Here is a 26,685-nt window from a genome sequence, read left to right as displayed (position 1 = left end):
AGATCAAATTTGGTTCCTCTGGGTGCTTTATTTTAGCTATCTCTCAGTGTGAAGAGACCTGGGCTAAAATGGAAATGTTTTTATATTTGCTCTTTTGCGTGTAAAGTATTGAGGTTCTATTTGCATTTTTTTTAAAGCTTGAGCTTTTCTCCACCCACACAACATGCATTTTTCTCATCAAAATTAGAGGTTCTGAGAAAAAAAATTGCTGACAAAAACCTCCAAAAATTTCCAATTAATTTAAAACAATATAAAAAAAAAATTTCTCCGACGCGTAGTTATTATGGTCGTAGGAGTGAGCCTCGTTTAACCAAGAAAAGCCAGTGCATCAGATCGTGCAATTTTTCCGATAAACAGTGGCTATCCGGTCGATTCTTCGTCAGTGGTTGTAGTTAGCGTCTAAAAGTTTCCCCATGAGAGGTACGGGAAGAGATGTTATGAATGTTATGAAGCTGTGCTAATCACTAAGCCACGTCTCCCCAGTTTGTTTGACAATTTATTAAAATTATATTTTCACAATTAGATAAAGTAAATATCTTTGAAAAAGACGTTTGTATTTGTATTTGCATTTATTGAGCATTAAGTTCATAGTACTTTTTGTGTGCAAGATTGCATGTGAGAATTTAGGTGGGGTATTTCAAGACCTCTGACAGTGTTGAACGTTTGAAGCTAGTCAATTTTTTTGAATTGTTCCTTTGTTATTGGCAAATTATGAATGCATGTTTCAACATTGGCGGATAGAACCAATTTGTAACAAAAAACATCGCCGCCTATCTAAGTAAACTACAAAACAAACTTTTGGTTTTGATGTATTGCGTGCAGATTTTGCACAGAAAATCGACTTGAATTGTTTTACTTAATTTTGTTAACAGCCCACATTCATAAAAAGAAGCTGGGCTAGTTAAGATTCGATAATAGTTGCAAAAAAGCTGCATCTCAAAAAATGTTTCTTTTCTTCTCAATATTTTCGCCCACTTTGGTACATATGTTGGCTTTATTTGTCATCATGCGAGGTTTCCCTTGAATTTGGAACGAGTTGACTGAGTCGATAGTCATTTCAATGTCAAATGGTCGCTGGAGGATTATCGTTGCACACTAGCGAGATCATTACCAAGAGCTGAAAGTTTGGCATTGCTTCAAATGGCCAAAGATGTCGTCGGTAGATGTCGATCGTTTCCGTGTCCTATTTATCCAAGATTCCAAGTCCAAAGTCTTCTTCACAACCCGATAATATACGACAATCACCAAACAGTCCAAACTGACACAACATTACTCTTTCTAAAACGAATGCCCCCCACTCCCCTTTCGACTATCAAATGAGTCCAAATGCAAAGCAATTCGTCTATTTTAACTTGAAACGAATGGCCAGAGTAATACAAACAACTCATGCTGCGCAATGACTTTACTACGTACCTCTTGAATATGAATCCCGTTCCAAGGGAGCCAATAATGTAGCCTAGGAAGCCAAAGGTCCACACCAAGTTGATGACAGCGATATTAACTCCCACATTCTTGGCTAGGTAGGGCTGAGTGGGTCCCACGACAGTGACCATGAGACCATGGCCAACATTGGAGAGCCAAGATGAAGGCAGGAACAAGGCATACCAACGAGCCTCTCGAGAAATTCCCATGGTGATCACCTCCTCATGCCTGGAAAGAATAAGAAAAGACCTCAACTCAGGGAGAGCAGGACAAAGCCAGGCAGCCAGGCATTGTTCTTCTTCTTCATCATCATCATCAGTAGCATCATCGTCTTGGAGTGGATCACCGGAGGCCAACTCTTTGATATGCCATTCTGCTGAACTAGTCAAAAGGAATGAATAATCGGCACACCGTTTTCCCTCCCTCTTTCTCTCCTCTTCAAGGCTTAACTCAATCACGGTCCGTCTAATCTGTGACTCGCTTATCCTCCTCTTTTTTACGACTGGTCTTTCCAGCTACAGATTCCTCAAGTACTGGACTTGGGTTCAACTAGTTTGTTTCATTTGAACTGTTGTTGGCGGGTGGAAGATGCACCCATTATCAGCCAGCTCCATCTGTTGCAATGAAATATCAAACCAGTCGACCCATGCGAATCTAAATTGTTTAGATCAAAGAGATCTGATTTGATGTACGTGTGCCCAACCAGGAGCTCCGTCCATCTCACATGTCAGAGATAATCCAGTGCAAATGTGTGTTGTTGTTTTTTTTGGAGGGGGGGGTAAGAGGGTTTCTGCTACGTTACACTTACTTACCATTTACCAAAGTCCGTTTCTTGGAGCACTCCTTGACAAGAGTTTGTGTGTACAACTTAACAACTGAGGATCCGCACACCACCAGCCAGCCAGATCTGCAGCGGTGTCCATCCATATGTAGACAACCTGAATCTGAGCTTTCCGTTCCTACTCCTAGAAATGCTTGTGCGTGTGTCTTTACACACACAGCACGTGCATGCTGTACCCTGCATTGTGAGTAGAACTGGGTAGAACTAACTCACAGAACACACTACACTCATTCTGTGCATTGTCAAATCATTATACGTAGACCTCCGTGTACCATGGTGGATTTCTGCTTGGTGAGCTGTCCTTCCTTCCTTCTTTCCTTCCTTAGTCAGTCTCTGACTCTGAGTTGGCCCAGAAAGAGGCACAATGCTAACTCTCTCTATGTACGGACCCCGGAGTTAGTATTTGATGTGTACAGGTACGTGAATGAGGGAGGGGAGTCACTCTCGGGGTTGGGAATGGGGTGGGAATCTGGCTGAGCACTTTATGTTAAGGCCAAATGCAGTGTATTCAATCATGATCAGGGGGGATTGTGGCGTGCTGTTTCGTCTAGCTTGTTTTGTACCTTACCTCGCGCTTTGGAATGACCGCAGATTCACCCATTTGAGTTGTTAAAACAACCTGTCATGATGCAATCAATAATCCTGCCTTAAGAAGGCTGAATTCGACTAGCCAGAGATCGAACCAAGGGTAGCAAAATGAAATGCGAACGCTCTACCAACAAAATACTTTTTGCTATGGGTAATAGTAGAGTTTTATGATTTGGAAGTGACGTAATTACCTTATGTTCTTCTGTGTTCCCAATTAAGATAATTAAGATGGTTCTAGCGCAGTTGGTTAACGCGCGACCGAGTTAAACTCGGGTTCATGGGTTCGATCCCAGGTCTCCCCCCCCCCTTCTAGTGGATCATCGCCTCGAATGGCGGCCCCAGAACCCAGAATGGGACGAAATAGATGTATATATTGTAAACATTGTAAACATTGTAAAAAGACCTATGATCCAATGGGAAATATCTCGCAATAAAGAGTTTAATTAAGATCCTCGGTTTAGTCAATTTTTTTCAGCGTTCTGCCGAAAACCTCTCATTGTAAAATGAAATTGGATGCATTGAATGACCCAGATAAATATTTTATAGTTTGATAGCTCAAAGAACATTGTTCGGAATTATTTGTTGTGCTAATCAAACCATGAAGCAAGTAGCTGGGAATGTACTTCTTTGTCTTACCCTTTATGAATACTTTCTTGCTTTTGAATATTGACGAAGATTCGCGTGGAAAAACAACCTGACCCGCCCACTGATAATATGATACTATTAATGTACCAGTTCTGTACTACATACAGCATGTCTCTACGCACTCTTGCCTTATTGACAATAATTCTCTGACAGGCAGGCACCAATTCTGCACAAGACGCATTTGAGGGCCTTAACGCTGAACAAGTGTTGAATACCAATTCACAAAAGGAATTTATTCAATGGATCGTCCTCAGCAGTTTTTGCTTCAGATCACGCGGAATGGCCATACTGCGCTTCTAAATGATAACACTATCTACCTTGAGGGTTGTATGTACAGTAGATGATTGATCCAGAAATGAATGTTTAAATCTGGTGCTCGGAAGAACCTCGTACCACATACAATACAACCGATGAGATAAAGGACTCCTCTCCTCCCCCGGGTCCAATGGATGTTGATACTTTCTGGATGACACTCAGTATCTTTACTCTGGCATTCCTCGATCTACGTTATTTTTGCTTGCCTTAACAAGTTTCCTCAATAAAAAGAGTACTCTGGAGCATCGAAATGGCTCGTGTTTGCTTGGTAGAGGCTGCGATGAGGGAACGGCTGAAGGCTGTAGCTACGGCAAAGAATTAGCAAGCACGAGAAACTCGTTACTTTTGCCTTCTTAGCATAATTTGAGAATCCAATTTCATCCTAGCTAGATAAGAATTTGGCAAGTTTTTATACTTCAATAAGGGAGGCGAAGAAGCTCTTAACTTGGTTGGGGAAGACAGTAGTACCTTGAGAGCGAGCGACTATAATCACAAACTCCAATAAACTCCAATTGATGCCATGTCAGCAACTTGTCAAGATTGTTTCCAAAAGCCGGCTCTGAAGAAATCCCGTGAACTAGACAATCTTTTGTGCCCTTTCGTACCAATTGTGTACGTGTAATCCGCCAAATCCGAGGGAAGATATCTAGAAGCAATGTCCTTATTACGCTATCTCTCGAGGCATACACTATGTTTCCCGTGATTTGGTCATTCCTTTAAAAATCACGACACTGTTACTTTTTACAACTGGAAAAGGGCGATGTTCCAGTTGGCAAGAAAATAACAAATTGAAAGATGTGCGTTATACAAACTGTAATAAAACATAATTTCAACGATCAAAAACTATAAAACAGACCAATACATATGATTTCATGAATGTGCAGTTTTACCGCGCTGTCTCATTCCATTTCATGCATATTCACTAGACGGTTTGGAGTTGTCTTGAGTTATATGAAGAGTCCCAGAAGAAATACGGATGGAAATTGCTGTCTAAGATCTGGTTGTTTTCCATTTCTGAAAGCAGATCCAAGATCTTTTTGGCCGTGGCAGACTTTGGTCCTGTCGTCATGGATTTCGGCTCGACGTTAATAACATGTCCTCCTGAAGATGCTGTTTTGGAATCCTTCGATGGCTCGTTGTTATGTCTTTCGAGAGAAGCAGGCGCTGATGGTGACGATGGTGATGATGAGGAGGAGGAGGACGGCGGCAAAGGAGACGAAGGATTGGCGAGAGAACGAGAAGAGTCATCCATCTGTGCCGGATTATGATGCTCGGTCATCTCTTGGGCCAACTCAGGAGGGTTGTTATTAATGGTTGTGTTATCGGGGCCATCGTGACTTGAAGATTCTGGAATTTTTGGCAAACGAAAAACGAATTCAAATTACATCCTTTGAGCTTTAGAGCGTCCGAAGGTCGGCAGTGCTCAAAAGAAATTTGGGGAATGTATTTCAAAGTACGTCGTGGGAGCTTCATATCCGTTTCATTTTGCTTGGCAGCCAGCGAAGGCCTTGGCCGCGAGGAAAGCTTATTAAACGCTCTATGTACGTGGTACGTATGTACTTACGTCCGTACATTCGCCACCACCACCACCACCACCACCATCACTACTACCATGGTACTTGGTCGAACGCTTGGCTAGCTAGACCAGTTAACCATAAAGAGATTAAGAAATGTTCCAAGAACAAATTCGAATGAATGGGATCCAGCTACTGCAAATCGCCTCCCATTTTCGCGGGCCTTCTCAAGGGCATAGCTCTCAGACACTTGGCTTCAGACGTAATTAGGAGACTCTTTTCTATTCCCTCCTTTCACTTCACTTGCTCGATTATCCAGATCCCTGAGCGCTTTCTTACCGGCTATCACTGCCAGGCCAGCCTCGGAACCCGACATGTTTTGTGGGTTCGTGCTGGCGTTCTGCTGGGGTTTGTTTTGGTTGTCCGAGAGGTAATGAGTGACCAGACTCTGAAGCTGTCCCAGTTTGGCTTTGAACTCCTCACGTTCCCGCGACACTTGTTGGAGTTGTTCTTCTTTCTCCTCCATACGGCGCTTAATTTGCTGTCGTTGGTATTGGTAGATCGTGATGTATTCCCCTAAGAAAACGCACAAGCTTGATTAGATTTACAAGTTCAGCAGACTTATGGTTGTCGTTTTGGATTTCGATCAAATCATATTGCTATCCCAAAGCCTCACGGGTGTCAAATGAAGTTGGCGATAGAGCTGACATTTTACTAGATTTCTCACATAACGAATGTAAGAAGGAAGTAAGCTACTTTTATTTTGACCTTGATTAGCAAGGAACTGAGATTTGCGATTAGAATTGTGAGTGTAGTTCAAGTTCCCTTGCAAGTGCCCATTGCAGTTTCTACTTGCTTTTGGAACTTGGCAATGCCCATGACTTAGATATCTGTTTGGGGCAAAGATGTTGAAATTGTCTTTTCCCTTTCGCTCTCTGGAACCAAACTTACATTGCGGCAAAAACTCATGAGCTCTGCACTCATCCTTTGTCAACGAAAGATGGCGGTGATCATATCCATGTCGGGATCTCAGTTAGCTCATAGTTTTTGCATCAACTCAATATTCAATCAAGTTTAAGACTTGCGAGACTGTCTTACCCACGGTTTCGGTCTCTTCCTGAAGTTGAACATTGACATGCTCTAGTTGTTCCTTTTCGGCCGACAGATCCGCAATCTGGTTCATGGCATCTTTGAACTTCTGTTCCAGTTTAATCAGAGCCACGTCTCGACTGATCACCGGCAAAGGTTCCTTCTCGACGCCATTCTTAGGAGAGGAGCTCGAACTTGACACTTGGATTGTCTGGGTCGATGAATTGGCCATGGTTTCGCCTTCTTTCTTCTTGGAGTCACTCTCGTTTTGTGACGGAGTTTGGGAACCTGGAGGGACGGCCGCGAGGCAAAAAATATCAGGAGTGAGGAACCAAAGTGGAAATTTGTATGAAGAAGGATGAGGAAATTTCATGAAGATGAACGAGATATTCTCTTACGTTTCTTGGAGAACTCGTTTGTGACTTCGTGCAGTTGTGGCGGTTCCAATTGTTGGTGGCTATTGGGACCCTCCAGCATGACTGGACTGGAGCAGGAGGACAATGAAGACCCCCCCGTTTTATTGTTGATTAAAATAGCCGAGGACCCAATGGAGGACGATGATGAGGAACTGGTTGAACTATCCGACATGGAGGAAGGCGATTCATCTCGATGATCGTCATTCCGTGCTGTCATTAATTCCAATTTACGTTTCAGCTCGCTATTGTGCGAGTCTAAGGATCGTATCTGGGCCTAGAGATGGCGAAGACCCGGATTAGTCAAAGTCAGATTGAGAATGTACTTTCAAAAAAGCCCACATTTTTTAAATGCTACTCACTTCAGCCTCGTTCAACTTGACAAGCAAACTTTCTTGGACCTGTTCTGGAGTCTGGACTATCTCCTCACTCTCGTGGCCTTCTGAGCCTTGAGCCTGTTCACCTTGGAATACATCTTCTCCTGCGTCCAAACGACCGTGTATACTGTTTTCGGCAAAGGCCACGTATTGCTGCATTTTGGACTTGAGGCCGTCAATGATTCGATCCCTCTCATCCACAGCCGTACTCAATTCTGAAACTTGGCTCACCAGTTCTGAGATTTTGTCATCTTTCATCAAGGATGTCAAGCGACGGCGAACCGTGTCCAACTCGTCCATTATTTCAGCCTTTGCATTGGTCTGGAGAAAGTCAAGGAAAAAAAGGCGACTCAACTACGTGGCAAATATTTCTGGAGAATTGGCAAAAAGTATTCACATTTCCCCGAAACAATCTAAATTCATCAGGGTTTCAGCAGCACTTCGAAGACATCGAATTGTTATACTGCATCTTGCGGAAGGCCAGTTTGACGAGAGACTACCGTACTGTTGGCCTTTCGTACTTTCTTACCATTTCAACTAGAGCACGTTGGAGTTCCTCGTTCTGTTCCTTCAGCTGTTGATTCTGAGCCATTGCCCGAGAGGCTGCCACTTTGTCGGACTCGCAAGCCGCCACCAGATCCGTGTGCGCGATATGCGATTGGTCATTGGCCTTGAGCATCTCGTTCTGGGTTTCCAAATCACTGATCGCGTTCGCTTTATGAATGCTGTCCAATTTCAACGACTGAATGTCCACGTCCTAGATGGAGAATCAAGGATATTGGGTTGACTTGAGACCAAGAGGGGGTTATTTGCCTTTTCCGTGCAGCATGCAGCATGTGGAAGTATTTAGATGACGTTGATAAAGCAAGTGAACAAGTGGGCGAAAACACTGTTCAGCCTTCGAATGATCGTGACAAACTCCACCGCTAGAGGCAAATGTCAGAGTTCCATACAAGCGCTTACTAGTTACTCCTAATGGATGGAAGCAATCTGTCCTTCAAATATATTAATAAGGGGAAAATACATTATGTTTAGTGTCCACTTCACTTGATTAAAATACATCTGAAATGTACAATTTCAGCGACATTCCACCACTCTGCACTAATAGATTACCACCTTGGCCAATATCATTTCACTGCAATTCCTTGCTCAATTCAAGTGCTTCGTTCGACTGAGTAGCCATCAATCGACCATTACAAAATAACTAGGACTTTAGGAGACACATTTACAACCCAACCTACTCAGATTATGGACTAGTTTCCTCGCATTTATAATTCTCCTTTCATTCAGTTCCACCAAAACAACAACAGCAGCAATATCCACATCTCTCGCTCTCAAATGAATGTCCATCATGTTAGCGGGAATAAATGAAAGACTGCTAGTGAGGATTTAATCACAGGCATGGCAACTTACATGTGCGCCACCAATTAATCTTCTAGCGAGAGGATACGGCACTTTCAAGATGGATTTTAGGTAGCAGTTAAATCGTGGGCATATCTTACCTGAGCTTGAATTCGTCCTTGCAAATCGTCCCGTTCTCGAATGACCTCAGAAAGCCTCTCATCCAAGGAGAGAACTTTCTTCCTGAGCACTTCCACCTCCTGTAATCCCAAGCTCGAGGCTTGATGGGCTTTTCCCCCGGCTTCTGACTGCTGTTTCTTTTCCTGTTCCTGATGAGCTTGTAACATTTGCTGCAATTGCGTCTCGAGTTGTCCAATGTGGTTGGTCAATTCCGTTTCTCTGTGCGTCATTTGGGCATTTTCCTGGATCTTGTCATTCAGTTTTTGGGTGATGGTTTCAATCTGAGCCGCGAGTTGTTGACTGTAGTTCGTGTACTGATGAATGATCTGCTCTCGATCCTGGGAGGCTTGTTGGATGTAGGCCGTTAGCTCGGCTTCTCGCTTCACCAATTTGTCTTTCTCGTCCTCTAATCGACTCATTTTCTCCTCTTGTCCTTGGCGAGCCTTAATGGCCTCTTCATCCGGGTGATCTAGAGCCACCGAACGGAGCTGGGTCAGATTGAGTTCGGCCATTTCGAGTTTGGACTTGAGACTGGCCACGGTTTGAGCTTGAGTTGAGCTCTCCTGCTCCTTGGCACCCAATCGGCTTTTTAAGTAGGCCACGTCTTCATCCTTCTCATTCAATTGAACATTCAAATTCTGAATCGTGGCCTCCAGGTTCGCTAACTGGCTCTGGGCCTTTTCCCCGTGATCTGAGGCCTGGGCGCGTTCGAGACTTTCATTGGCTCGTTGTTCAGATTCCAGCAGCATTTGCTTCAAACTCGTGACTTCCACTACAAGAAAATATACCAAAACCCACAAGCTCAGAAACATAGGAACCATTTCACTTCAAATCACCGGATTGAATTTGAGCCTTCATGATCATGAATTTACCTTCTCTCATCTTCATTGAATTTTCCAGTTTCTTGATCTGTCCTTCGAAATCGGATTTTTCTCCCACAAGCATGGAGATGGAATCCTTGTAGGCCTGAAGTTCCTTTTGGTATTTCTCGGTTTCATCGACCTTCACCTTGGCTTGCTCAGTCTGAAGCTGAGCCACTTCCTGTTGCGCCGCTTGTAATTGTTCATTCTACAGAAAAATGCTTCTCGTCAAAACCTGCGTCTATAAAACCCTAACCATTTCCACTACATGATTACAAGCATACCAATGATTGGCAATAAGTCTCATATTGCTGGAGACTCGTGGCATACTGTTCCACCTGTTGACTCAAATCGCGATTTCGAGTGGCGATCTCATCATTTTTCTCCGCCTGAACTTCAACTGCCGGGTCCGTTTGATTCAGAACTTGGCTGATTTGCTCGGACAGGGACAGGCCCGAATTCACGTCCATGACGGGCATCACGGGCTGAGGATCCACCTCCGATGGTTCTACATGGGGGTCTGAGGGCGGGGCTTGAGTCAGATTCGAGAACACATCATCGTGCCCCGGGTTCACTGGAAATGGTGTGGAGGTTTCGGAAGAATTCTGGAAATACTCGGTCAAAGCGGAAGAGGAGGAGGTGGAGGAAGGATGGGCGGGATTCGAAGGCTCGAGGGTGAAATGATCCTGAACTGAAGAGGTGGGAGGCGGCGGCGGGGCACTGGGATCGGGCTGGGCAGGGGGAGGTGTGGCGGTATCTGGTCGACGCTTGGACTGAAACTTTTTGAGCTAAAAAAAGGATGAGTTTACGAAGGGCTAAGCATGATATGAAGTCATGAGATCAACTCACCTTTTCTTTGGCCAAACGGAGTTTCTCTTCACGTTCGGTGTCCATGATGGTGGAGAGGATCCTGGAATGAAGATGGCTTATTTCACAAAGGCTTCACTCATGGATAGTTCAAGCTGGACTTTGAGGATTTTCGAGGATTATTCTGATGTCATTTGTCACTTTCTCGAATGCTGATGTGTACAAATCAGGGCTCACCTCAATTGGTATTCCTGTTAAATGTAGGCATAGATAAGCATTGGAAAGATCAATATGGGCCTCAAATCAAAAAATATGTTTCAAGTTGGCATTGTTGTGGTCCAAAGTGAAGATGTTATTTAGCTTTTGAGGCCATGATCAACATTACCAGATGAACAAATTTTGGTTTTGGTCAGATGATGAGCCCTGTTTTGGGTGACCGTGGAACTAAGCTTTCATGGTGACCAAATGGCCAACAGGAAAAGTGAGAGGATATAAGAAAATCTTTTCCAAGACTAGGACCCATCGATCTACTCATTCAAGCTTGGATCCATAAGCGCACTTTTGTTCCAAGAATTCAAATAATCCTGGGAATTTTTCTTGGACTGGCACCGGTCACTATGCCATCTCTGTCGGATTCCAAATCATCTATCCAAATCCCATCCCATAATCATATACTTACTGTACATCATATTTTTCCTCTTTAAAACCCAAACTACTCACCAGAATCTTACATAAGCTCACGGACCCAAATTATCCATTCCTAAAGTTATTTTATTCGAATGCCCCGGCCTTTGTCACTTATTTTCCGGGCCCCATTGTCACCCTGTTAGAAATCATGTTCGCAAAATAAAAGAGAATCATCATCATTCATAAATCCTAAGTCCTAAGTCGAGACAAAACTAGAGTTCAAACGAGAGATACAGTTCTTCATCATGCCGGAATCCGATCGTCCCGCGGGAACGCCCCCTCCCTCACCCGCCCAACCGGGTTGGGGCGCTGTGAAAGAGCATATCTTGGCCAACAAGATCACGTTCGGGATGTTCTGCACGCGATTGCTGACCTTGTTCTTCACGCTCAACTATTTCCTGCCCATCTTCTTGACGCACTCCTCGCAATGCTACTCCAAGGCCCTGATGGCCAATGCGGCCACGTCGGCCCTGCGGCTTCATCAGCGCATTCCCCGGGTCCAGTTCAATCGCGCCTTCTTGGGCACCATCTTCTTGGAGGATTCGGCGCATTACGTCCTGTACAGTCTGATCTTTATCTTCGGCCAACCGTTGACCATGGCCTTGGTGCCTTGTGTCCTGTTTGCCGTCCTGCATGCCGCCTCCTACTTCTTGACCTTACTCGATCGGATGGGTCAACAGAACTCGTTTTGGGGCGCCCGCATGTTGATCTCGTTCGTGGAGTTCCAATCCCGCAATAGCTTGAGGATGGCCGCTTTCACCGAGATCTTTCTCATGCCCACGGTGGTCGTGTTCATCTTCGTGGGACGGACCAACTTATTCACGCCCTTCATGTACTATCGGTTCCTGACGTTGCGCTATGCCTCCCGGCGGAACCCGTATACCCGAGCCGTGTTTATGGAGCTCCGATTGTCTCTGGAACAAGCCGTTCAATCGCCGCGAATCCCCGACGGGGTTCGAACCTTGACGCACAAGGCCATTGCCTTGGTCTCGAGCTTGGCGCCGGTCTACGCTCCCGAGCATTGATAGTCAACTATTCTAATCCTGTACAATTATTCGATATCGATGTCATTCCCGTTCCTTTGTCCCTCACGTGATTTTCCAGACAACTGTACCAAGAATTACAACAACACTCACCACTCACCCGCTGGCATTAAAATGATTCTGGCCCAGACCTGCTGCCATTGAACGTCATATCCCGATTTTGTTCCAGAACCCCAAGGCCCGGATCAGGATGGATAACTATGTCAAGGGAGAGAACGTTGAGACCGAGGACACGTTGGAGACCATTCCGATCCAAGGTTTACCGGCCGATTGCACTTGGATGAAGATCAAGCCTGGCACCAAATTGAGAAACGTCATCGGGTATGCCAAGAAAGACCTCGCGACCAAAGGCTTGATTCTAATCTCGGGACACGGCAACGCGGTCACCAAAGCCATTTCCCTGGGCGAGATTGTCAAACGAGGGTAAGCTGTGAATTGACTAGCCGTCTACTATTACTGGCTGGCTGGATTTAATGCAATCATTGATTTTAATAGTAATCGCGCCTTGGTTCAGTACACTCAAATCGCCTTTAAGGTGTTCGAAGAGCACTGGGATCCGAAAAGCGAAGATCTGGACCCCTTAAAAGTGGTGCGGGAGGTGCCACAAATCTTCATCGTTCTATCCAAAGAACCTGTGCCAGATTTGGACCTGGAACCGCAGCGGGAGTTGCGACAGTTTCTCGATTTCAATTCCAAAGCCGGGAACAGTTACAAACCACCCAAGAAACGCGGGAATCGTCATGCAGCTGAACGGTTGGGCGTAACGAACCCGAAGAAACCTCAAGGAGGAGGCCAATTCAACGCTCCTAAGCCCAGAAACGGCCCACGCCCAAATCCCAAACCGGAATCTACGCCCAATCCAAAGGCTAATCGTCATACTGGAAATGACTCTGTCCGTCATTCGAAACCTGAAGCAGCTGCGCTTAATACGGATGCCATTGTTGGAAAAGAAAACAAACCTGAAGGAACATCATGATAGGTGTGTGCGTGTGGATTATAAGGCCTGTTGAGTTTTTTTTATGTATAAGTGCACAAGGAGTGGTTATCTATCTAATCGTTCACTGAAGGGTGTGGCAAGAGCAGGGTGTTGTTCGAAAAAGGAGTTCTCCTTAGGACGATCCAAATTCGTCCATCCACTTCTCGTACTTGTCCAGATCCTCCTTGGAGACGCTCTTGTTGCATTTAGCAATGGCTTCCATGAAATCCGTTTTGGTGACGGGCAAGTCAAGTTCTTCTTGATTCAGGTTGCGAATCTCGGAAGGCTTCAAGCCGGCAATCTTGCGTCTCATGGACATCATACTGGCATCTCGACACACATTGGTGATATCCGCGCCGGAATATCCACCCAATTTCCGGGCAATCGCTTTCAAGCCCACATCTTCGGCCAACTTGACCTCTCGCAAGTTGATTTTGAGCTTAAAAGTTCCAATAAATAAATGAGCACAACACGAACCTTGCAATTGGCCTTTCATTATTTTTACTTACAAGCGCTTCGCGACCTTCCTCTGTGGGTAAGGGAATGTAAATACGCTTTTCCAAGCGCCGTCTCAGCGCCTCATCAATGTCCCAAGGGAAATTGGTGGCGGCGAGGACCATGACCACTTTTCCGGCCTCGGTAATACTACACATTCCGTCCATTTGGACGAGTAATTCGGATTTCACTCTCCTGGAGGCCTCATGTTCGGATTCCGAGCCTCTGCGCGAACACAACGAGTCGATTTCATCGATAAAGATCGTGCTCGGGGCGTAGAAACGCGCCATTTCGAACAGAATCCGGACCAGTTTCTCGGACTCCCCTCGATACTTGGAGGTGAGGGTGGAAGATGATACGTTGAAGAACGTCGTACCACATTCAGTGGCCACGGCCTTGGCCAGCATGGTTTTACCCGTACCCGGGGGTCCCACCATCAACACCCCTCGCCAAGGCCGTCGGATCCCTTTGAAAAAATCCGGCATCCACATGGGTAACACGACGGCCTCCTCCAACAATCGCTTGGCCTCGTGGAGGTCGGCAATATCGTCCCATTTGGTATTCGGGTTCTGTTGAACGATATCGCGTTCCAACATCTCGATCAAATCGCCATCGATGCCCGTGGCGTCGAATTTGCGCTCTTCCGGGTCTTCCTCCTCGGCCTCGTCCGGCTTGTCCTTATCCTGACCTTTATCATCTTGACTGGTGGACCCTCGCGATGAAGTGGGACCTCGTCCGGGCTTCTTAGCTGCAGCCTCGCCACCTTTGCCCGGACCTTTGGCACCTCGCGTATCAGGTGCCCCGCCACGCGTTCGTTTGCCCGTGTTAGCCACGGGTTTGTGCCCGCCTTTAGCATTACGCTCGTTCTTCTTGGAGCCTCGCACGGGCCGCACGGAGCTGCCACGGGCTTGGTTATCGGCTGGAGTGGGATTCGACCATACATCCGGATCCTTGGGCGGAGGTGCGGGCCAAACATCGGGATCGCGGGTGGGTTCTTCAAAGGAGGCGAAAGCGGAGCGCCCCGCCCCGCCCACTTGCCGTGTATCGTGACTCTCGCCCTTGAAGAGAGCCAAGGTGTGCGTGATTCCCTTGACCACGTCATATTCTTGGGCGATTTCGCCTTGGATTTGCTGCCACTTGTATTTGCGTCCGGGGTCATCCAATCCGGATAAGAGGCGGTGGATTTGTTGAATCACGCCTTGGTAATACACACTGGCCGTCTCATAATTGCCGATCAACGACATCTCCCGAGCCAACTACGAAAATGAAAGTAAATCATGTAAGTAAATGGATGGATGGATGAATGGTCAGACTCGTCAGTCTCTCGAAATAAGGAACCAACAAGTACGTACCTTGGTATTTTCGCAAATATCCGACACCGAAATGGCCATGATGATCACGTTGAAGGGGGTGGTTCAATGTCTAAGACTTGACGTATAACATTTGTGTTGGCCACTTCCTGCCTCGGATTCACTCTCAATAGATGGATGCCTCTCCGAACTTCTCTGGGCCCAACACCTAAAGCCGTTCCTGTGATGTACGAGATTGTAGTGTATACGAGTATAAACTCGTACGTCCATCCAGAAGAAGCCAGATGAGCCAGATGCAATGTGGCCTGACTATGGCTTGACTATCCCTTCGAAATAAGTCAAATAATCAAGGGAAGGCGATGTGCCAGCCTTACCTCATCAGCTTGGTTGGGCCGCACTCACCGACCATCTGGCATACCACTACCAGCCAGCTAGTCCACCACCATCCCATCTATCCATTTATCCACCCACTCACCAGTCAACAGCTTTGGGCCTGCCGACGTGTCGGTTGGGACGATGTTTTAACAGCCAAGGCACAGAATCATGATGAGAATGATGATATGTGTGGGCGTGTGCGGGGGCGCCGAAGAGTCCAGGCCTAGGCCTGAGCAGCACTGGCGGCCACAGAAGAGTGTGGGAGAGGGCCGACCCGCCAGAGGCCTATCACTGAATCACTCTGGCCTACTCTGGCCCAACTAGAAGACATCATTCTTTCTTTCGGCAATTGGAACTGGCCTAGCACACAAAGCTGAAAGATGACGAAATTGACAGAGAGGTGCAAATCCAGGGCAAAAAGATGGTTCGCTCCCCCCTTATATAAGATCAATCTATCTATGCTTAAAACTGATTTTATTTTAAAAGTTTTTATGCAACTTGCTCTTACTGGGATCTGAAATCCCAAAATCAGAATCTGCCAGGGTCCAAGATCGAGCCTGGGTGCCGTGATTATTTGAACGTGTACAGATACGCACACCGATCATGCGGCATTGGGCCCGGCGCATTCGACCTGGCGGGTTCCCGGGCCCCAGTCTCATTTCCGGCCTGACGCTGACTACCACCCGGCCTAGCTCTGACTCATCGGCCTTCAAGGCTCAATTAGCCCAAGCGCAAAATATCGTCATCCTCACCGGGGCCGGCGTCTCGGCCGAATCCGGCATCCCCACTTTTCGCGGTCCCGGGGGACTTTGGCGCACATATCAAGCCACAGATCTGGCCACGCCTCAAGCTTTCCAACGCGATCCATCCCTGGTTTGGGAATTTTATCATTATCGACGCGAGCTGATGGCCACCAAGGCGCCCAATCCCGCCCATCGGGCTCTGGCCCAATTTGAGACCCAATGTGAAGGTCAAGGTCGCTCTTGTCGAGTGATTACTCAGAATATTGATGGCCTACATCAAGCGGCGGGGTCTCAAGATGTCTTGGAGCTCCACGGGGCCTTGTTTCGGGTGCGATGCACGGCATGCGGGGTAGAAACGGCTAATCACGATTCGCCCATTTGCCCGGCTCTCCACGGCCGAGGGCAACCGGATGCCCATCGGTCTGAACCACCCATTCCCGTGGCCTCCCTCCCCCGCTGCGTCGATTGTGGCGGGTTATTAAGACCGGCCGTGGTTTGGTTTGGTGAGAATCTGAACCCAGAGGTCTTTAGGCGGGCCCATCAAGCCGTGGATGAGTGTGATTTGTGTTTAGTGGTGGGTACATCTGCATTGGTGTATCCGGCCGCCCTTTTCGCACCCGGTGTGGCGGCTCGAGGGGCGGAGGTGGCGGAATTTAACATCGAACCCACTGCGTCCACATCCGACTATGGGTTCTACTTTGAAGGTCCCTGCGGCCAAACCTTGCCTCCTTTACTACTAGGTTAGCGGTTCAAATACGGTACAGGTTTTAAATTGTTCAGTTGAATTTGTGAAATGAGAAAAGATTGGACTGGATGGAATAAAGCCGAAATGATGTGGTTTTAGGAGTGGGGTAACCCATGTGGGGTGAGTTGACAACTTCTCGTTCTATGGAGCCCTTTCACATGTAGGTTATCACCTTTTTGACTTTGTAATTGATCAGTCTTAGATTAGAGATTACGTACATACAATCCAACAATTTTGACGAGTAAATATAAATGTGAATGCCTCTGATTGGTATTTCCGTAGTAAAAGATATAAGTGAAATACTTATTGTTAATCCGAAAACATTAAAATGGAATAATTGCGAGAAAAATGACAGTTTGTCTTTCTGATTACCAACAAAAGTTAAAAAACATTTAAAAAAAAAACATATTTCAATCAACTATCCCACTTTTAGGAGGAGGGAAAAATATTTCACGAGGAAAACTTGGGTTTTTGAGAGAAGTGCCTGTATATCACTTGATATCACAGTACAAGTAAAACAGTTGTACATTCGTAGTCACCGTTGACAATGAAGACGTATTCTTCAGAAAGATCTACCCGCTTTGTCCAGAATATCCTTGGCCGCATTGATTTTGGCTGCAATGCAAGGAGATCCACCCCGATCGGGATGGTTCAACAGCATCACTCGCTTGTGACACTCTTTAATCTTTTTCAAGGGCGCCCGCGGGCTCACTCCCAGAATGAGCGCAGCCTCACTTCGACTCATCTGGACCTCAAAACCGCCTTTATAGTATTTGGCATTGGCCCATGTCTGTCGGTTAAGGACTGAAAGGTTCGGCCAGATGGGCCTCAAGCTCTGGTGCATTCGAGGCATTTGTCTCAAGACCACACGCCCACCGAAACCGAGTACGGCCATTCCTAGGCCAGTGGTAATAGCTGCCGTCATGGCTGACGATCTTGATTCACCTTAAAGATTGCTTTGAGAAGATTTGAACGTGATTTGTGTGAACGAATTCTTCGCATGAGGTTTAGCGATCGGTATGAGGCTGTTGTTTACAATTGCATCATCGTTAGGCCTCGGATTTTCGGGTGATTTACCTAAAATAGTGTTCTCCAACTTTTTACCATTTTTGAGCATATATCGTCTAAAATGACATTTGCGGCCAATTCATAACCATGGGTGGTTGAACCACGTTTTTTATGAAAATAGAGTGCGTTTACTCTTCAAAAGATTATTTGAAATTGACTCCTCTGAGTAACAAGTGTCTGAGGTTGTCAGTGTAGACTTCAAAAAGTTTTGAGTCCAAGAAATACAAAACACTTGAGATTGCAATTTATCGGACCTAAGATTAATTGAAAGACCGCAATGCAAATGAATTTGGAAGCAAAAACTTTCAATTAGCATTGCTAATTTTCAATCCTTACAAGGACAATATCATCAAAGTTTCAAAAACAGAAATGTCTTTGTCATTATATTTCATCAGACTTCTTTACCACTAATGTGAATGGAATTGCCAGCAGTTCAAGACATATAACTTAATCATTTCTAGATAGTTTTATATTCTACAGTGGTAAAAATACCCTTTAAAGTTTTGATGGAAATTCCCAAGCACATCTTGGCATTTTTCTCCCTCAGAAAATTATGGGAAACAATTATGATTTTATTGGTGTATGAAATTCTAGCCCACATAAAAAACTTACATACCTAAAAACATTATAAAAACTAAGATTTTCAAAAACCTACTCAATGTAAATTAGGAGCACACTTAGTTAGCTCTTGAATGTAATTTACGATATCATCTATTTCACCGCTACTTAGTTACATGGAATTTAGTGGTCCAAATTTCATCGTTTTTAGCCCCAAAATGCCCCGGTTATATGTTAATTCAATTTCCGAAAGAATTAATATCGATTTTCAATATCACAAATACAAAAGAATATTTTTCCTCTTCTTACATAGTCTCACAATAGCTAAAAATGCTATATAATGTCACTTAAAACACACTAAAAGTGTAATCTTTGAAAATGTGTTTTACAACCATCATGTGTACACTTAGTTATGCATTCACTTGAATTCTGAAGACGGTACATACAACAGACAATGTAATAGATTTTGTCGTTTCTTGAAGACTTTGTTGAAACTGATTGAAAATAGCTTCTTTAAGGCTTCATTGATATTTGTGAAATTTTCAGTGACCACTCAACTAAATGTACCTTGGACGCTTTCAAAAATGAACTTTCAAAAATCTGCTTTTTGAGGGTTTTAGATATGGTTGTACAAGGTTTTAACTTAATTTGAAATTATGCAAGAAATGGAAAAATAATCTTTCATTTTTGTGATATTGGAAATCGATATTTATTCTTTGGCAAGTTGAATTAACATATAACCTGGGCATTTTGGGGCTAAAAACGATGACATTTGGACCACTAAATGCGATGTAACTAAATAGCGGTGAAATAGATGATATCGTAAATTACATTCAAGAGCTAACTAAGTGTGCTTTTAATTTACATTGAGTAGGTTTTTGAAAATCTTAGTTTTTATGATGTTTTTAGGTATGTAAATTTTTTATGTGGACTAAAATTCCATAAAACAATAAAATTAAAGTTGTTCCCTATGACTTCTTGAGGTAAAAAAATGCCAATTTCTGTTTGGAAATTTCTCTGGAAACTTGATAGGGCTTTTTGAACACCGTGATTCATATATTATCTGATCGGCCAATGAATTAGAGTTGGTAAAATAGTCAAACCCTTGTCCAAGTTTGAATTGAATTTTGTCAAAGAAAATCCAATCTAACACATTAAAACCAGGTTTTGAAGTAATTTTCAAAGTAGAATGAATGATCAGTTATGACTGAGACTTGCAAAACCAAGGCTCTACAGTTGCTACAATTGACCCTAAAACCAGGGTTGTGACAAAGCTCATGAATGCTTTTGAAAATGTGCAGTACCAAGCACCTTCTCTGAATACTGTACAGTCCCAACCTTTCAAGCCTTTCCCAGTATGAGAGCTCTCTCATACCTTGAATGTTCCTGGTAAAACATCTTAAGACCTACTCAACCTTTTGCAAACCAGCTGAACTAATTGGAGTCCAAATGGGCAAGGCATTTTCAAGATGTGGCTGGACAATCAACTTGTACAGAGTTAGCATTGTGATACTATCTCTGGACTTAAACTTGGGATACATCCAAACACATGTCTGAAAAGCTTTGGCAACTTTCAGCTGGATATTTTCATCAGACTTTCCAATATTTTGGAGGACTACACCTAAATCCTGCATTGATGAAGCCTGCTTGATAGTTTTACCTCCATTATCTACAAAAATAGAGTTTAATAGCGTCAATCAAAATGCCATTGAATGGAATATAATTCCATTCAATGTCATATTACTCTTAGCAACCCAAGAGTAGATTTTATCTTGGACCTCTAGCAAACTCTCAGAATTTTGGCCATTCCTACCATAAACAGATTTTATGTCATCCCTTCATAAGCATAGGAAGAAATACTGACATTACTACTACTAAGCTTCTGAAGTGGAGCAATAAAAGTGCTAAAAGTAGAGGTCCTAAGATGGATCCCTGAGGAACATCCTGCTTGATGTCATGTCACTGAGGGATTGCTTGATCTCAACTGATTGCTGCCTGCTAACAATGAAACTTCTGAGCCTATTAAAAATCTTGCCTTGGATCCCAATGTTATGGAGCCTGTTAACTAGGACCATGATCTACCTTGTAAAGACCTTGGCAAAGTTGAGATGGACCACATCGACTGACTCAGCCATCACTCTCTATGGACAGAGTCTGTGGAGTTGAAAACACACTAGAGAACTGATCTCCTAGCATGTTAGCCATAACCTCTACATTGTCTATGGCTTCCCATGAACCTTAAAAGACCCCAAAGGATGTTTCATCTTTCTCTTTGAGTTTGCATAAGAGAAAAAGCTTTCAAATTCGAACTGATCTCCTCAACCACGCTTTTCTTCTTTTTCTATTGATCATTCTCAATGGAGGGCTTAATTCTACCGTGATTCAAATCCAAATTTCATTGAAGACTAAGCACAACTATTGGATTAAAATGCAACTCCCTTTGAACAAATGTTTCCTATACTTCTGATAACACTCAGATCTAACCGGAAGTTTTTTGTGACTGATATAAAAAGTAAAAAAGAAATTACTTATGATGAAAAAACCTTATTTACGTTGTAATTTCATGACTATAACTGGACACTGACAAATCCAAAGTGCCAATCATCCTGATGAGAAATTGGCAAATCCATTTCTGGTTTGTTTCTTAATAACTTGTTATCATGAGTTTGATCCAACCCAAAATTATTTTGTGAACAAAAGCACCCCAGCAGCAAGAACATTAGGCTCCAGAAGAGAACCAGTTGTTTACCATGACTTATGTGTCAATTGAAAACGTGTACTAATGCCAAACATAGCAAGAAAAAAGGTTTAATTTCTTGTGAAGTTTATGGATAACCTAATAAATACAGTCGTGTGCCTAGATTTTGTTGCAGATAAAAATGCGGCAAACAGGCTAAAAGGAACTAAAGCAACCTTTTCCCCATTCTTACAATTCTTTTTGTATTACCACAACTTGTTTTTGCCCATTTTTGTTAAGTTTGTCAACTTTTTTCTCCCATTTTTCTCAACTTAAGAAGAACTTATTTCGGTTTAAACGCCAACTCTGCTTTTTGAGGTCAAGTCATCAGGTTAAAAATATCAGAATGTCTCTAGCTGACCATAAGTGTTGTCGGTCCTTTATTTCTGGGCATACTTAAACTATGTCCATGTACTTCAGATTAGTCAACAGCGCAAGTTACGCAAAAGAGTCAAAAAACCTTTAAATACATGCGAAAAGGTAAATGAGGAAGTAAATACGGCCAGAAAAAAATAAATTAGAAACAAAAATGACGCTCGGAATTGGAATAAAAGATGCCTTGTCAAAAAAATGAAATTGCTCTGTTGTTTGGCCGAAACAGAGAGACCTTTAACCAGAGGAGTGAACATCAGTGGAGCTAGGCCGATTTTTCTTTTTGTCACAACTCTTTGACCAAGTCATAAACAGGGCATTACTCATTCCTCAAAAAAAGGAAAGAATTACAGTTACAGTTACTTTGGTCAAAAAAAAGTATTTCGTTACGCAACCATTACTCGAGAAAAATGTAACGGCGTTCCTCGTTACAATTACTGTTCCTAAATTTTAGATTACCAATAAAGGTTGAACACGTAAAACTCCGGACACTGAAGAGCTGTTACATCGCTTGAAATTGACAAGAAAAATACCTCGTTGCACTTCTACAATGTCGTTTCTTTTGTTGGGGAAAAATGTCTTAACTTATAAAAAAAATCCTTTCAAGGGAGTAGGGAGGATGTAGGGAGGATTTAGAAGAACATCGCCAGAATTTCAGTCTAATAAATGAGTGATGAAAATGAATATTGATAAGATCTCATCAATAGAGCAACAGACCATTGCTCTATTGATGAGTTTGTTGGGACTGGCAAGGGTTGTCAAGTTGAGCACTTAGATGATCTTGTAGTCACAGATCAGGATGCTTCAGAGGCCATCAGGGACTTGAGACTCTCGAGCTCCCCTGGCTCTGATGGAGTGACATCTCAGTTTCTGATGAGATGCTCACAGGTTCTTGCTCCTGTTTTCTCGTACTTGATGCGTTGCATCTTGGACCAGGGCAAGTTCCCCCTCTCTCTGAAGCTAGCTCATATTGTTCCAATTTTCAAAGGAGGAGATAAGACATTCCCCAGTAACTATAGGCCGATTTCTCTCACTTCGAATATTGTGAAGGTGTTTGACAAGATCATGAAGTTCAAACTTGTTGAACTTCTTGATATCCATGAAGTCCTTCCTCCTAGCCAGCATGGGTTCCGAGCACATTTTAGCACGGTTACCCAACTGATTGAACAAATAGAGCAGGTTATTGAGGGACTGGAGAGCCATGAATCAGTCGATGTAGTTTATCTCGACTTTGCCAAGGCCTTTGACAAGTTAGATCATGGCCTTTCAGTTAACAGGCTCCATGAGATTGGGATCCAAGGCAAGGTTCTCAATTGGCTAAGAAGTTTCATTTATGGTAGGAAACAATTAGTTTAGGTTGAGGGATCCTATAGTGACATACTTGATGTCAAGTCGGGCGTCCCTCAGGGCTCCATTTTGGGTCCTCCCCTTTTATCATCTTCATTGCTCCGCTTCAGAAGCTTGGTAGTAGTGATGTCAGTTCTCGGGCTCCTTCATTGTTCAATTTGCTGCCCTCAAATATTCGTAGGGCTTATGTAGGCGTTGATCCAGTAGCAGGATGTAATTCAGACTTGGACAAGTTTTTGACTAAAATTCCTGATCAACCTTATATTCAAGGATTAGCCAGATCAGCCAACTCCAATTCGTTGGTCGATCAAATAATATATATAAATGAAAGTCGAGTAAAATAAATAATCTTCTCGTCATGAACTGCTGGGATTCCAATCCCGGTAGCGGTAAGGAAGTCCGCAGAAAAAAAGTACTACTCTACTTGGCGAGTTGTCACAAAGCTAAGGCCAGAATGACATGGTATTAACAAGATGAAATAAGTGTTGATTGTAATGAAGGAATGGAACCGAGTTTGTTCAATTGATGAAAATCCGTCATTTTCGAAGGAGTTCTGAAGAGGATCAAACTTAACCATCAAAACCAAAGACTAATGGAACATTAAGTAGCAGTAGGCATTCAGGAAGATCGATTCTTCTCTCATGCTAAAGCTGATGGCTAGGATCAGAAGGAAAGTAAGTTTTCTGCCCCTTAAGATGAATAAAACTTTTCTTGATTGTTTCATAAATAAGAGCTATCCTTTTGTGTGATTATCTATTAATGAAGGTTCTAAAAAAACTGCAACGGCTGAGAAAGTAATCATTTTTTGATGTGCGGATTTTTGCTTGTTCAACCTTCATTTGTGGTCTACCCCGTCAAGACCATCTGCTGTACGGCCAAGGCGGATTTTTGCTTGTTCAACCTTCATTTGTGGTCTACCCCGTCAAGACCATTCTACTCAAAAGAAATTAAACAGCATTTGAAGATTTCGTGTCAACATTTTTCAATAATGAGCTTTGTCGTTTCATCTTAACATAGTTGCTCAAGATATATTGCATCACAATGCTTAGAGTAGTCAAGATTGGGACCCTGGATCGGGTAATGATTGTTGAAGGTTTAAAACAATGTCGCAAAGGTCATGATCGAAAAAACAGCATTAGACATTGTAAAATCGGTAAAGCATCTCTGTAAGAAGTCCATCCTTTAAGTCGTGGAAATGAGGCTTTGGAAATTTGATGCATCATATTCAAGCAAAGGAGATATTTTTTTTCTTGACAATTGCACTGAATCAGATCTTCAGTCGAACGGAATTTCAGCTTAAAAACCAAGAACACCCTCAGAGTAGTTAACATCAAGCACAATTTCCAACCCTGATAATCTTTGATCAAAATATGTTAGTTAGATGGAATTAGCAAGAAATGGTAATTTCTGTTGAGCCTGAAGGTTTCGCAGCTTTTTGGATCGGTACAATTTCACAACTTTGAAAGGTAATGCAATTACAGTTCCTTTTTCGAAAAAGGGAACGAATTACTGTAATTTCGTTACTTTTTATTTCGTTACTAATACCCTGGTCATAAATAGAAACAGGCAGTAAGATACTGGAATTTGAGACCAAACTGCACATCTTTTATTGTATTCATAATAAACTATTTTTAAAACTGTAGACTGTAGACTACATAAACCAGAACTTTCGATATTTTCATTCAAAGTACGATAACTCAACATTTTGTCATGAAAACAAGATTTGTCTTCTTTAAGATCGTTTTTGTATAATGTTTGGCAGTATCTCTTGTGACTTTTGAGGATCTGAAATAGTGTTATCATAATGTGGCTTAGCTTCGTCAATTGCCATGTCCAATCCTCCTGTTAAAGTTATCCTTGGTCGAGCTTAACAAGGCTTTTAGGCCATTAGATTAGAATGTTAAGGAAGCAAGGAGAGGGCAACTATTAAAAGGATTGTTCCAAATTAAAAAAAAGGACATGACACCAAAACTCATCTATTAACGTGTGTAGGCCAATATGATAAGGATTGAAAATTCTAACTAACTAAACAAAATACCTTACTTGGTTTCATTTGTGGTAGGTTTCTGGACGATCATGCCCGCTTTCAAAGCATGCGAAAAACAAAGTCATTGTTCTTCGACAAAGAAGTATAAACACAAAATGTGAATAGGTCCACAAGTCGTCGATGAAAAAATTAGAGGCATTGAAAGTTTGCTAACACTGGCCTTCGGTTGCAAAAAGAGTTAATAATAAATCTACTCCGTTTAAATAAACATCTATTTGTTTCAATCAAACATGAGTTTCATGTTTCATGCAGTCATTGGACATCACTCCGCCAATCGACTAGCCAAAGCTCGTTGGTAGAACAATGAGCAAGGAGCTAGTCTTCGTCGACGATTCATGTGCAAAATATCTGTGAAACTAGTCAGACAACTAAAGTCGCCTATTTGGTTGTTTTTCATTCTTGCCCGTTTCCCAAACACGTTGTAAATTCCATCATTGACACGACTTGACGCAAAAATTATTTCAATAGGCCTTTCTTTCATTTTTTGATAAGAGAGGTTTTCGTCGTCAACAACACCTGGTCGCCTGTAACCTCTCTTGTCATCTCTCTCATGTGCACTTCCATATCCTACACACTCGAACATGGAGTTGATTCTAGTTTTGTCAATTCGAACATTGCTTTCCGTCAAATTATTTTCAGAATCTTCACGGGATGCATACTAATATGTTTAATAGGATAGAAAACTTGTAAATGACTTGTAAATAAACTTGTAGAAAACTAAAAAATATGTTCGTTTACCGTAAGGCTAATGGTAACGCACAGGCTACTCTCTAAGATTATAAAACAATTCGTCCATTCCCGAGATTGGGTTTATAAGGCTTCATATTGAATGTAAAGAACCCCCTCAGATGACACAAATATACTTCTAGTGCTTTCCTCTTTTAGATTTCATTTTCCCACTTTACTTTCAAACCCTTCAGTACGATGTGGCCTTTTATTTCATGATGCCCCCTTACTACGGATAATTCAAATAGAGATAATAATTTTGAGAAACACCAGACTCCATAAAGATAACTACCTTTTAAAGTGACTTTTACATTCCATTTTATGAATAATTCTAGATGTCAAGAGATGTTGTGCCAAACAGACTTTTCCTTACAAAACATTCAAACACACTATTGCAACACTGGGAAAAGCAACCTTAAATGATCAAATGATTAATTAACATTCAATAAGGAGGTTGAAATTTACCAAAGCAAGGTAATTGTGCGAATTCTCAAAGCTCGAATTGTTCCCAAAAGTTTCCAAAAGGCGGAATTAGTTTTTCCCAAGCTACTACCACTAATGCCTTAACATTATGGCCCTCGCATTGTATGTTTCTAATTGATTTCTGAATGTAGCACGTTATTTTGAGGGTTGAACCAAGTAAACATGAGTTTGTATGCTGTAGTATTCACGTTAAGCAAACTCTGCTCAAAGGAAGTTGCTTATCAACATTTATATTGCCTTAATTCAGTAACAAAAAGGGTTACCTCAAAAACAGCAATGCACAACGGTCTAGTTCCATCCAACGGTTAAAAGCAAAAAATGAAGAAAAAAACATTGTAACATTACAAGGTACCGAACACAGGCTCTTTTCCACGTGTTTGCTTTCAGGTTCATCTGCAGTAAGACAAGATATACCAATTGGTATAAAGTATCTTGTTTTGTTCGTCTCCCTACCTTTTTAGAAATTTGAGCGATAACCGCTTTCCTCAGATAGTTCATATAGATAGATATATAGAAAATCAAGTATATTTGGCTTGCATTTTGTTTTAATTCATGATTTTGGATCCGACAAGTAGTTGTAT

General features: G+C 42.9%; 7 protein-coding genes across 11 annotated transcripts in view; 3 read left to right on the top strand and 4 right to left on the bottom strand.

Annotated features, from left to right (window-relative positions):
* The window catches only part of LOC131888497 (sodium-dependent glucose transporter 1-like), a 16,716-nt gene extending 13,078 nt beyond the window's left edge, over positions 1 to 3,638 (bottom strand). The window contains exons 1-2 of one of the 5 annotated variants that reach the window (XM_059237367.1): positions 3,488 to 3,638; positions 1,414 to 1,650 (exon numbers count right to left, since the gene is read on the bottom strand). In XM_059237367.1, coding sequence (XP_059093350.1) covers positions 1,414 to 1,650; positions 3,488 to 3,606 — 356 coding nt within the window. In that variant the 5' untranslated portion in view covers positions 3,607 to 3,638. Of the gene's footprint in view, positions 1 to 1,413; positions 1,651 to 1,833; positions 1,962 to 2,234; positions 2,504 to 3,042; positions 3,062 to 3,487 lie in introns of those variants that run through there. The other 4 variants (XM_059237370.1, XM_059237371.1, XM_059237368.1 and 1 more) reach the window with 4 other exon arrangements.
* Positions 3,639 to 4,609: 971 nt separating this feature from the next.
* On the bottom strand, positions 4,610 to 10,639 carry LOC131888495 (golgin subfamily A member 2-like). The gene is made up of 10 exons (XM_059237364.1): positions 10,435 to 10,639; positions 9,870 to 10,373; positions 9,598 to 9,793; positions 8,707 to 9,497; positions 7,734 to 7,961; positions 7,190 to 7,525; positions 6,813 to 7,104; positions 6,424 to 6,702; positions 5,665 to 5,901; positions 4,610 to 5,158 (listed from the first exon to the last, which is right to left on the bottom strand). The coding sequence occupies exons 1-10, from the start codon at positions 10,477 to 10,479 to the stop codon at positions 4,734 to 4,736; spliced, it is 3,333 nt and encodes a 1,110-aa protein (XP_059093347.1). The 5' UTR covers positions 10,480 to 10,639; the 3' UTR covers positions 4,610 to 4,733.
* Positions 10,640 to 11,205: 566 nt separating this feature from the next.
* On the top strand, positions 11,206 to 12,293 carry LOC131888504 (Krueppel homolog 2-like). Its single transcript, XM_059237377.1, has one exon. The coding sequence runs from the start codon at positions 11,325 to 11,327 to the stop codon at positions 12,102 to 12,104; it is 780 nt and encodes a 259-aa protein (XP_059093360.1). The 5' UTR covers positions 11,206 to 11,324; the 3' UTR covers positions 12,105 to 12,293.
* Positions 12,294 to 12,301: 8 nt separating this feature from the next.
* LOC131888505 (ribonuclease P protein subunit p25-like protein) lies at positions 12,302 to 13,574 on the top strand. The gene is made up of 2 exons (XM_059237379.1): positions 12,302 to 12,545; positions 12,618 to 13,574. The coding sequence occupies exons 1-2, from the start codon at positions 12,313 to 12,315 to the stop codon at positions 13,096 to 13,098; spliced, it is 714 nt and encodes a 237-aa protein (XP_059093362.1). The 5' UTR covers positions 12,302 to 12,312; the 3' UTR covers positions 13,099 to 13,574.
* LOC131888496 (katanin p60 ATPase-containing subunit A-like 1) lies at positions 13,107 to 15,413 on the bottom strand. Its single transcript, XM_059237365.1, has 4 exons — positions 15,278 to 15,413; positions 14,946 to 15,123; positions 13,608 to 14,849; positions 13,107 to 13,537 (listed from the first exon to the last, which is right to left on the bottom strand). The coding sequence occupies exons 2-4, from the start codon at positions 14,982 to 14,984 to the stop codon at positions 13,232 to 13,234; spliced, it is 1,587 nt and encodes a 528-aa protein (XP_059093348.1). The 5' UTR covers positions 14,985 to 15,123; positions 15,278 to 15,413; the 3' UTR covers positions 13,107 to 13,231.
* Positions 15,414 to 15,587: 174 nt separating this feature from the next.
* Positions 15,588 to 16,864, top strand: LOC131888503 (NAD-dependent protein deacylase-like). The gene has a single exon (XM_059237376.1). The coding sequence runs from the start codon at positions 15,882 to 15,884 to the stop codon at positions 16,764 to 16,766; it is 885 nt and encodes a 294-aa protein (XP_059093359.1). The 5' UTR covers positions 15,588 to 15,881; the 3' UTR covers positions 16,767 to 16,864.
* Positions 16,865 to 17,234: 370 nt separating this feature from the next.
* LOC131888506 (mitochondrial import inner membrane translocase subunit TIM14-like) lies at positions 17,235 to 17,794 on the bottom strand. Its single transcript, XM_059237380.1, has one exon. The coding sequence runs from the start codon at positions 17,689 to 17,691 to the stop codon at positions 17,329 to 17,331; it is 363 nt and encodes a 120-aa protein (XP_059093363.1). The 5' UTR covers positions 17,692 to 17,794; the 3' UTR covers positions 17,235 to 17,328.
* Between the last annotated feature and the right edge of the window lie 8,891 nt (positions 17,795 to 26,685).

This window comes from Tigriopus californicus, chromosome 10 (genome assembly GCF_007210705.1).
Source record: "Tigriopus californicus strain San Diego chromosome 10, Tcal_SD_v2.1, whole genome shotgun sequence".
NCBI classification, from domain to species: domain Eukaryota; kingdom Metazoa; phylum Arthropoda; class Copepoda; order Harpacticoida; family Harpacticidae; genus Tigriopus; species Tigriopus californicus.
The sequence above is the reverse complement of the archived record's forward strand: the minus strand, read 5'-3'. Positions and strand labels throughout refer to the sequence as shown.